This window comes from Bombyx mori, chromosome 25 (genome assembly GCF_030269925.1).
Source record: "Bombyx mori chromosome 25, ASM3026992v2".
NCBI lineage: Eukaryota > Metazoa > Arthropoda > Insecta > Lepidoptera > Bombycidae > Bombyx > Bombyx mori.
In genome coordinates, this window is record NC_085131.1 from 3890615 (window position 1) to 3903011 (window position 12397).

Sequence of the window (12397 nt, forward strand, 5' to 3'; positions counted from 1 at the left end):
ATCTTGTACTGTTTTTGAATTCATGCTAATTTTCCAAAATTAGCTTGGAAAGTTAAATTTGAATTTTGCCATCGACGAGAATGATCCTTGGAATGCCTAAAAGCACCGACAGTGGATCGAGAGGATTACGTGTTTTGGGCGACGGCGAGTGTTTACCGTTCGGTCTGCAAGATCGGGTATACGGAAGTTTACTGAATCCAGATGCGGTAGACAGCGGCTTGGCTCTGCCCTTGGCATTGCTGAAATCCATGGGCGACTGTAACCACTCACTACCAGGTGGGCCATGTGCTTGTCTGCTCAGAGGGGCAATAAAAAAATAAAAAAAATTTCCTTACGACATGAAGTTGAAGTCTTTAATTGTATAATTTCTGTCTCACTCTTCAAACCGGACCATATGACCACTCCGTGGCAAATATAGACAGTGGTACCTCTCCATACTGGCTTACATCCAACTACAACTAATTTTACAAATTTATAAATTTTCCAGATTTCATTTTTATTGCACAATGTTAACCAATCATAGTGGAAGTTGGTATTATTTAACATTACATTAATTCATCCCGTAAACCATATGAGTACTTGTGAGTAAAAGAGCAATGAGTTTATTGAAATTATAATATTTACAAAGACAATAAATTTACAAGCTCATTTTCATTACAATAATACAATAGTACTTAACTGTTTCTCATATATTAGAGATTGTCGAATTCAATAGCCAGAAACACATAATATGGCTGAGATTACTCCATTTGACTATTTTTATTATTAGATGCTGTTCCTTCACACTATTAAGACATTTAACAAAATTTCCAATTAATAAGGTACAAAATTAATGAGCTGTTTAATTTCAAAATAAATAAGGACAATAATTTCATTAAACATACATTTTACAATTAAAGATTGGCCACATAAATCAAAGAAAAACAATCTATTCTATATAGATATTAACTTTAAGCTCTTATCAACTACATGAAATGTGAAAATTTAACCACCAGTGACCAATTAATCTTTTTAATCACAGTACATAATTATGCTAAATGAAATTTGATTTACAAGAATATACAATTTATAAAAATTTTTTATATGTTCCTTTAATTTATTTATTTTAATTGTTTATATTTTAATGGTAGTTTATCTCTAGGTAAAAAGCAATTAGTAACAATTCAAGTGTTTACTGCAGCAATGAATATTAGATTTATTACACTAACCAAATTAGATCAAATCTTTAATAAAATAATTTACTTACAAAACATAATATGCAACATTTCTTTGAGTCACTTCTAAAATATTTATTGCAAAAATACTAACATTTGACTTAGTAATATAGTTCAAAACAAGCTTTGCTTTCTAATTTATAGAAATTTTAATTTAAAATTATAAATAACACTAGCGGAATGGTTTATTAATAGAAGTATCAAAGAAAACACCATATTGAACTTAATCTATGATAATATTAAATCATTTACAATTCAGTTTCTGCTTCTGCATAAAAAGCATTCCAACGCCTGTATATGAATATTCCAATTGCACCTACAAGAAGTGCTACAAGAATTTCTGTGAGTTGATCTAAAAAGCCAGTAACTGGTTCAGTAGACTCCAAAACTTGTAGTTCAGGTTCTGGAGTTTCTTCTTCTGTAGGTGGAGGCGGCTTGGAACTTTGATCATCTTCGCCTTTGAATGCTATTTGGTTCAACACGGACTGCTCTTCTTCTGTTAGAGGTTTAGCAGCAGTGGACGACAATAATAACTTTATTTCTCCACATTGAGAACAAGACCAATTGGTGGACTTTTTAGCTAATATTTTACGCTCTGCTGGTGTATAGTCAAGCGAGCCTATCGTGCCTTCGGCAGGCGTTGGCATGAATGCAATGAGAGCTAGCAATGCAGTCCTTATTGACCATGAAGGCTGCCATGTCTCAGGATGGTGGCCAGATATAGATAGACAAATTTTTTTGTTAATTTCAAACCTGCCATTAGGTGTCAATAAAATGATGTGAGGTGGATGCATGGGATATTCTTTAGGTAGTAATATTCTTCCATGGTAAATGCCTCCTTCGAATTCCGTACCTTTAGGTCCTTGTACGGTGAAGTGCCATTCAAACAGATTGTCTTCCAAAGGCCTTGCACAATATTCCTCAGTGGCCTCGGCTAGTTCGATCGCTTCTCGCATTAATCGTTTTACTCCGGGACATTTCGTATTATATTTTTCAACTATTTCGGCCATTTTATTTCTTCTTCTTCTGTTTGATTTTGGCTCGCGCGGCTTGCGCATTTGCCACAAAGCAAAATAAAAGCTTGGGAACTACGTAATAAAAAATAAAAATATTTTTTTTTTTTTTTTGAACGGATTCGCAAGGGAGAGATTAGGAAAGTTAGAGATATGAAGATACATATATAAATAAGATTAAATTAAATATGTACATCATTAGATAATATAAATAAAGACAATAAACTGTATACATTAGGAGAATTCATAGATAAAAGACACATAATGGAAGTAGGAAATGGAATACGTAATGAAATCAAATTTAAATAGAAAGAAGAGCAATCATTTAGAGAGCAAGAAAAGAAAATGTGATTAACGTCACAAACTTCAGCACCGCAATCACAGGCTGGATTATCAACAATTTTGAATTTAAAAAGATGGGCTGGAGTGGAAACATGTCCCAATCGCATGCGAATGAGACATGTTGTTACACGTTTAGCGAAATGAATTTTGAAAAACCACGGCTTTGAAGGTATTGTGGGTTGAATAGTACTATAAGATTTCCCTTTTGACTGGCTTGATTCAGTCCAGCTACTCTGCCAACTAGAATGAAGGAAATCTTGAGACAAGTTCACCAAATCACATGTATAATTTTTAAAAGGGAAAACATCCCCACAAGTTATAGCTTCCTTAGCCAAGGTATCAGCTATTTCATTACCTTTAATTCCACAATGACTTGGAATCCAAGCAAAGCTGATCTTTAAATTGAGATTCATGCACTGAAAAATTATATTTCTTATTTCTAGAATTACGGGATTCGAATTACGAGATTTAAATGGGAATCTCATTAAAGCCTGCAGAGCACTCTTAGAATCAGAAAAAACTATTGTTTGGTTCAATTTAGCTAGTAAAATGTATTCTACAGCTTTTAATAAACCCACACATTCACCCGTAAATACAGATGTTTCTTTAGGGAACTTCACTTTTTGAACAATCTTGTATTGGGGATGATATACACCGATACCAACACAACTGTTTTTTATTTTAGATGCATCGGTGAAAATAGAATGATATCCTTGCCAGTTTTCGTCCACAAGGGATTTGAATTCAGAATTAGATTGATGACGATTTGAACTAAGAAAATTTAAATTAACATTCGGATTCAAAATTAAAGTCATAACTAAAACAAAATAGAGGAAGATAATTAGAACAGTGGGTAGGAGACTCTAATGATAAGAATTTTCTATAGCTTACTACAAGACGGGGAGGCTGCTTATGTTTCCAATATGGAGATGTGTTTATATGTTCACAAAGATAATTCAACTTTGATCTCAATGGGTGATTAGAAAATTGAAACGAACGGAATAGATATCTATCCGATAAATATTGTCTGCGTAAATACAGAGGCGGGTCATTACATTCTACTTGTAAAGCATTTATGGGGCTTGACTTCATAGCACCGCATACAATTCTTAAAGATTTTGACTGCATTAAATCAAGTTTTTTAAAGGCAGAAATATTGCCAGGCTCTAAAATAAAAGTACCGTAATCAAGAACACTCCTAATCAATGCATTGTAAAGTAGCTTTAGACAAAATGGGTGAGCACCCCACCAAACGCCCGAAAGACAACGCAAAATATTCAAGCTGCGTTCACATTTCGAAACTACGTAATTACAATGAGGAATGCCTGTGAGTTTTGAGTCCAAAACAACACCAAGAAATTTTACTTCTTTTTTTACAGGGATTTTAAGGTTCTCATAAAAAACATTAGGTTCTGCTGGACGTCGCATTCGACTAAAAAGAACAACACTACTTTTGGACGCAGACAAATCCAAACCATTACTATCCAGCCATTTTTTTAAAAGGCACAAATTAGATGTTATAGCTACACTAGTAGCGATGGGTAACTCGTCTATTTTAAATGAGGATGAGGGAGCACCTCATTTCACCTCGTGAGGTACTCATGAGGTACCCCTCATTTGAGGTGAGTTAGCGCTTGCTCGATACGTCACCATTACGTCCCGGCCCGGCGCGACGCGGCGACGGCGCGGGCGATGAGTTGGTTGAGTTGAGGCCGAACGAGTGAGGGAGTCGAGCAAGTGTTGCGCGCGCATTATACTCGAGTCGCGCTTCGTGTTACCGAATGCTACCGAATGCCGTCGCCGAGCGTGGCTTCGTTCGGGTTCTGCCGAAATGCAATTATTGCTCTCCCTCACACGTATAGTTTTCTTTCGCTCAGAATTTAAAATGAAAGAAATTAATGACACACTATTACCATTTTTAAGTGTGAGTAAATAAAGCTTATTATCCAAGGGATTATCAATCATAGGGAAATAAAAATATTTTATTTTAAAATTCTTTTTTAGTTTATAGTTTACCTCTGACCTTCGAAGTGCATTGTTGTATCAATCTTTAACTTGTTACGTTGTTACTTGTTACTTGTTAATTACGTAAAGTCCGAAAAATACTTACAATATTCTGATTGTTTTGTTTATGTTGGTGGTGGACTATTATTGCTAGCAGGTAGCAGTGTGGTTAACGGTGGTGGTGGTGATTTATTATAAAGCTATTTGTACCTATTTGATTTTTGCTTGACTGAAAGTTTTTGGCGGTATTATGGCTCCAACAGCAAAAAAATCTAAAACCTGGGAGTTTTTTACGGAATTAGGAGAACACAAGGCTAAATGTACAATTTGCTCGAAAATTTTGTCACATAAAGGCGCAGGCCCTTATAATTTAACACGACATTTAAAATCATTCCATCCCCTTGTACTAACTGGTATTCAAGAAGATCGTATGGCTTTATTGAATTCAAATGCTAATATTAACGCCACAGATAGTGTTGCTATTCCTCTTGCACCTGCATTTCAACTTGTGTCTACGTCTCAAGGTGAGTCGTCTACAGCCTGCTCGAATGAATCTACACAATTAGTACCAGCAGCTGCCGTTCCGATTCGTCGTCCTCAAGTTCATGCCAATAAAATTAATGAATATTTTTCAAAACCGTTGTCATTAAAAAAAACTGAAATAGTGAATAAGATGCTCCTTGAAATGATTGTTAAAAATTATTTGCCTTTTACAATCGTTGAAAGTGATTCATTTAGAACATTTATACAAGAGTTGTCTCCTTCATATATGCCTCCATCACGAAAGACATTATCAAATGCCCTATTATTAAAATATTATAACATTGTTAGAGAAAACGTGGCAAAAGTACTAAGAGAAGCGGAATACATAGCCCTAACTACGGATGCCTGGACTTCTTCATCTCACCAGCAATATGTTTCCGTCACAGCTCATTTTATTATAAATACTAACATTAATTCAGTTATGCTTGAATGCATCCCAGATGCACAGCGTCATACCGCACAAAATCTAGCTCAATTAATAAAAAAAGTATGCACAGACTGGGGTGTCGATGAAAAAATAGTGTCAGTTACTACCGACAATGCCAATAACATTCAAGCTGCCATTGCGTTACTCAAATGGAAGCAAGTGCCGTGTTTTGCACACACGTTGAACTTAATTGTCCAAGGGGGGTTAATAGAGATAAAAGACACTCAAATGAAGGTTAAGGCAATTGTAGAAATTTTTCGAAGAAGCGTTCTGGCAAGTGAGCGACTTACAGCCACACAGAGGCAGCTGGGAGAAAAAAACCTAAAAGTGAAACAAGATGTCATCACTCGGTGGAACTCGATATATGACATGTTTGAGAGGATTTTAGAAATAAAAAAAAGTATTATCTCCACTATTGCCACTGATTATCCCAGCACGCCTAATTTGACCCCCGGTGACTTGCAGATTTTGATTAAAAGCTGCGAACTGTTAAAGCATTTTAAATCAGTCACAGAAATAATGAGTGGAGAAAAGCACGTTACGGTTTCTCAGATAATAGTCTTAGCAAATTTATTAAAAAAAAAATGTGAGGTTTTTATCCAAGAGTCGGACAATATTCCTCAAAGCGTAAGGAATATGGCAATGCGGTTCCTGACAGATTTAACCACGCGATTTAGGAACGTGGAAGACAATAAATTACTTGCTGTATCTACTCTACTCGATCCTAGATTTAAGACGTACGGGTTCCCCGACGATAAAACACCTAGTGTTGACAACGCAAAAAAATATCTTTCAAATATAGCAGCTAAAACGACTACTACCACAAATTTAGAACTTACAGAAAATATAATACAAAACGTAACTCCAGAAACTCCAGAAAAACCTAGCATTTGGGACGATTTCGATTTAAAAGTTGTAGATGCAGTAAAAAAACAGAACCCGACCGCAGCCGCTATAGTTGAAGTCGACAAGTATTTTGATGAGCCTCTTGTCAGCAGAAGAACCACTGATCCCATATTATGGTGGTACATGAAACGGCATACGTATCCGCGACTATACGATGTCGTGAAGAAACATTTCTGTATCCCCGCTACGTCAACTCCTTCTGAAAGAATTTTTTCAAAAGCAGGGCATGTTGTCACTGATAGACGTAACCGTTTGGACGGTCAAAAGGTCCGCATGATTTTATTTTTAAATGCAAACATGTGATTTTTTCCTTCGTCTTAATTTTTTTTATTAATTTATATATATACACTTTTTCTCAATATAAGCACTCAATATTTTTTTATGCTTTGTTTTATTTAAGATCTCTGTGACTTTTATTTTAGCACCCCTAATATTCCTTCTATAACTATATAATTAAATTCAAACAAACAAAACATACAAACAGTTAAAAAAATTAAACAAAAATAAACATGTTTGTAATTTCGTTTGATCTGAGACTTCCCGCCTCAGTTCAGCTCAACTTGGCTCAACTCCCTCGTTTCCATTCATCTGATTCACGTTCACAGATAATAACCTCGCCGAACATTTTTCTCACTCACTCACTAGCGTGAAGAGGTTCGTGAGGCGGTTCAATATTGAAATTCGAGTAACTCTTTCAATTTACTGTCACGAGTACCTCAAATGAGGCAACTCATGAGTGAGGTACCCAACTCTATACACTAGCTTCTTGTACTGACTGACTGGCATTATATAAAAGTAAATCATCAGCATATTGCAAAACACTTATACTACCATTAAAAGAAGATTCCAAGTCATGGGTATAAATATTGTAGAGAATAGGACTCAATACTGAGCCTTGAGGAAGGCCCTTAGTCAAGACCCTAGAAACTACAGAGTTATCATCGACCGTTAAAGATAAAGATCTATCAAGGAGTAAATTAATGATAATATTAATAAGTAACGGAGGTGTTTTAATGGTAAGCAACTTATGTTTAAGTACAGAAATTACAACATTGTCATATGCTGACTGTATATCTAAAAAAGCAGAAAGTATTGATTTATTTTCGCTAAAAGCAAGTCTAATATCCGTAGTAAATATACTGATACCATCAAGCGCACTCTTCCCTCGCCTAAAGCCATATTGACTTTCAGCCAATAAGCAATTACTTTCGACAAAAAATTCAAGTCGATTTTTTACTAAATGTTCAATTATTTTCAATAAAACTGATGAAAGAGCAATTGGGCGATAGGATAGTGCGTTATCAGACGGTTTATTCGATTTTAAAATTGGAATAATTATTTGTTCTTTCCAAAACATTGGAACAGAACCAGAAACCATAATATGATTAATAATGTCTAAAAAATAAGTTTTCGCATTATCAGTCAAATTTGAGAGAAAAGAATAAGGAATACCGTCCGGCCCCGGAGCTGAGTCCCGAACAACCGAGAGAACACACTGCAGCTCGTTGAAGGAGAAAAGAGAATTCAATTCTGAGTAATCTGATATTGGAAGAGGAATGTTGTGAAATTGTACTGAAGGAGGAGATAACTTACTTAAAAACTCATTTGCTATAGTGTAAGGAAGTACAGTAGATTTAGATTCTTTGTAAAGCGATCTAAACCTATGGATTTTCTGCCAAACAGCACTAGGCTGGATATCAGGCGAAATTTCAGAACAAAACTTTCTCCAGCTGTCAAACTTTTTTTTCTTAAAAAGTTTACGGGTCTCAGTGATAGATTTTGAGAGTAAATCGAAATTTTCAGAACTAGTATATGCTAAATAATTCATTTCAGCTTCCTTTCTACTTTTAATGGCCTCAGAACATTCATTGTCCCACCAAGGTGGGGAGGGGATTTTACCCTTAGAGACCCTCTTAACTGGAAATGATTCATCCGCTGCTTCAATCAATATTTTAGTGAAGCTGTCAGCCGAACAGTAATCAGACTGCACCTGATTAATTTTCATATCTACATTTTGTTTAAATACATCCCAGTCGTTGTTTCTGATACTATATTTCATTCGAGGTTTTTGAGTATTCGTATTAATATTTTTAAAAGGCAAATTTATTATAATAGGGTAATGATCACTACCAAGCGTCGACGAGAAGGTAGACCAGTTAAGAGAGGAAGCTAAATTAGCCGAACAAATAGACAGATCTAGAACATTTGAACTCGCTCTAGAACGTGTGGTGGGAGATCCAGAATTCAAAACACATAAATTATGGTAATCAATAATTTCCAGTAATTCACTGCCATAGTAATTATTAGATGGGCTGCCCCAAGACATGTGACTGCAGTTGAAGTCACCCATTAGGAGGAAAGGTTGAGGTAGATGAGAGAGAATAGAAGAAACTTCATGAAGAGTAGCTAAGGAAGGGTGAGGGATGTATATAGAAGCATAACAGATATTATTAACTTTAACTGCAGTAATAGAAAAAGAATCACTATGTAAAGGGATAGAAATTATTGAAAAAGGAAGATGAGACTTAATGAGTATGCCAACACCAGCATACCCATCTGACCTGTCTTCTCTTACAATAGAGAAGCCAGGAATTTTAAATGGAAAACCTGGCTTAAGCCAGGTTTCTTGAAGACAAACAATGATGGGATCTAATTTATTTATCAAATAAATTAGATCAGGTTTTTTGCTGACAACGCTGCGGCAATTCCAATGAACCACCTTGGCCATGGTTGTTAATAATACTATTTAGAATATCAAAAATAGGGGCAACGTTGGACGGTGAAGAAGACGAAGAAGATGTAAAATTGTTAAACTGTGATAGTAATTTTATCAGTAAAGTAATAATATCTGCTATAGATTGAGTATTCTTTTCGGGATCCAAAGCACATCCATTAGAGGGCTCTGGTGGATTGTAATCTCTTATTAAGGATTCATGTGACTTTCTATCGTATCCTTTTGTGACTCTATTAGAAGGAGATTTTGGCTTTATGAAGACAGTTTTTTTATATGATGTTGGTAGTGACGATTGATTGGGAAGGTTGTAAGAAGAATCAATCAGATTCTTTTTCAAAGTAGAAGGAGACGATACTACAGAAGAATAAGATCGATTGATAGGTGGATGTAATTTTGCAGATTCAGCATATGAAATCGAACTTTTGGCCATGGATTCTTTAATAGAGCGTTGTCTTGCATGTTCGGGGCAGCTCTTACTTATAGCTGTATGTGAGATTGATGAACAGTGTAAGCACTGAATCAAATCATCATCAACAGTACATGAATCTCCAGAGTGTTCCTGTCCACACTTAAAGCAGCGTGGCTTAGATCTACACTGGCTCTTAATATGACCATACCGGCAACAATTGTAACATTGTATGGTTGGGTAAATATATAAATCTACAGGCAATGCTGTATAGCACATATATATTCTAGTTGGTAAAATTTGTCCATCAAATGTAATGACCACCGTCTCTGTATCATTAAACACGGTATTACCATCTATAGTTTTTTTAACTTTTAATCTTCTAGTTTTTAAAATTCTACCACACCCTATTGGAACAGAAACATTTTCGATAATTTGCTCTGGGCTTAAATCAATAGGAATCCCTCTTACAATTCCCATTCGAGTGATGTTAAAAGTAGGTATAAGAGCTTTATATTTGTTAGCTGGTAATATAGAATTTTGGATAAAATTGTTGGCATCTGAATGGTTATTAAAAGCTAGAGAAAGCCTGTTTCTGCCAATTTTTTTTAAACTACCGTTGACTATATTTTGGAAGCTATTGTGTTTTAAAAATCTACCAAAAATGACAGGATGTAAACTTACATTGTCATTTGGAGAACTTATGATCTTACTAATGTGGACAACAAAGGGAGCTGCGTCAGAAGGTAAGTATAAACGATTAACATTATCTGAATTAGGTGTAACTGCGGCGTTGGAGTCAGATACAGTATGTGAAGATGGGGAAGAAGGAATATTATGTGGAACCGACTCAGTAACATTAGATTCACAAGAACAATCTGTGCCATGATCTAAATTTTTGTTGTTCCTCTTCCTTTTTTTATTGCAGTGTCTGCAAGTCTTAGGCGTATTTCTTTTACGTCTCAAAATCGACGTGCTATTTGACCCATCAGTATCCATACTGGAGTCATATGAAATAGTTACATGATGTGCGACCGCAGGGGGAGAACCCCCCGGGTCTTCAGGTTCATTCATGTACAGTAAAAGTAAAAAAAAAAAAAACTTACCCTATAAAAATATATATATAAACAAAAACTAAAATCTAAATATAAATAAAAGTATTTACAGCTTAAACAAACTTTCCTAATCTATTTACACAAAAATTATCAAATTATATTAAAACAAGAAAAAAAGGACACCCGCCACGATCGAAGTTCCCTCGCAAAAAAAGCCATTTTATTTAATTTTAAACTATTATTTTGGTGACGCAATAATTGACTTCCACACTAGCAAGTTAGCAATCTAATCAAACAAATTTGATAACAAAAAGGAAATTGTTCATCTGTTTTCAACAAGTTTTTATACCCATTCCCATTTGTCGTCTATTTTGACGTAGTATCTATTCATATTTAAGCTTATTAAACCTTTACCTTTGTTTTGCATTATCTATGATTCCAATTTGTCTCTTATTTAGTTGACTTAAAGGTCTTAGTTACCAGGTCATAAAATCCTTTTAAAAAAATTCTTATTTAGTTCCGGACTTTTTGGCGGGAACGCGAGGAGTGAAGTTGTGTGATTTGTTTTATTTTGTCTATTTAGTGTTTCTTCGGGTTTAAATGTGTAATAATGGTGGTTAATTAACTGTTTACTATCTGTGAAAGTGCACAAATGTGGGAAAATGAAACAAAGCCGCTGGACGTAACTTCTCGGGATCCTCCAAAAAGTCCACTGAAAAAGTCTTAGTAAATGACCACCATTTTACTGAGATTATATTTTATCCCATATCATCTCATTTCATCCCAGTTGATTAATGTCTCAAATTAATCATCTTCATTTCATTTCATTCCATAATATCATTTTTCATAAAAATATGAATATAAATTAAAATAAGATGTGACTTAAAGGTCTCAGTTACCAGGTCATAAAATCCGAAATCCCTTATTTAGTTCCCATGGCGCATTTTATCCGATTCAATCCGTTAATTTTTTTGAGGCCCTCTTCTTGGTTTACTAGCTTTTTATTTCCGAAATAAGCTGTAACGAATGAAACGTGACTATAGTGTCAACAATGTAAATCAGATAAAAAATGATAAAAATCGACGTCTTAATTAAGACTACTTTGTTAATTGTTTAAATTTTTCGACGGCAGCTTTAAATTTATACAACAAAAGTGCTGTTATGTACGCTGTTCATTCTGGTAAAAGCGTCAGAACGAGATAGACATTACTAGATTTATTCAACTTATTTAAATCAATAAATTTAACAAAAAATGGAATCTTATTATTAGATTCTACATAAGGCTCAAAAGCTTCTGCAAATTTTAAATATACTACGGTGAATATTACTCAATTTCAACTTTACTGCAAAGATAAAAAGAAGCTCTTTGATGTGCCAACATTGTCGAAGCGGATCAACGGCGTGAATCGCAATTCCGATTCGATGGTAGATTCAGCGAAGCACTGCTCTTGCTAGGGCTGATGCTCGCAAAGTCTCCTAGGCTAGGCCACGTGAACTCGCATACAAGTTCGGCGAAACTAACATAGCCGCTTGTGGTTACTAGCAATAGGTCACCAAAAAAAAATTTAATGAGCAATCCGAAGGTGATGGGATTTTTACAATAATTCTTATACGGTCTAGTTTTTTTAAATAATTTTTACCATTCAATGCATTAAACTTGGTTTACGGTCATAAACCTTTTGAGTTAAAAGTGATTTAAGTAGTTACTTACTTATAACCTCGATCTAGAAGATATATTCTCTCTAGAAAATAT

At 34.9% G+C, this 12397-nt stretch overlaps 1 protein-coding gene across 1 annotated transcript; it reads right to left on the bottom strand.

Annotated features, from left to right (window-relative positions):
• Positions 1 to 600: 600 nt before the first annotated feature.
• On the bottom strand, positions 601 to 2799 carry LOC100852386 (ubiquitin-conjugating enzyme E2 J1-like). The gene is given in 1 exon segment (NM_001252670.1): positions 601 to 2799. A coding segment is annotated over 1 exon segment (810 nt). The 5' UTR covers positions 2273 to 2799; the 3' UTR covers positions 601 to 1462.
• Positions 2800 to 12397: the final 9598 nt, after the last annotated feature.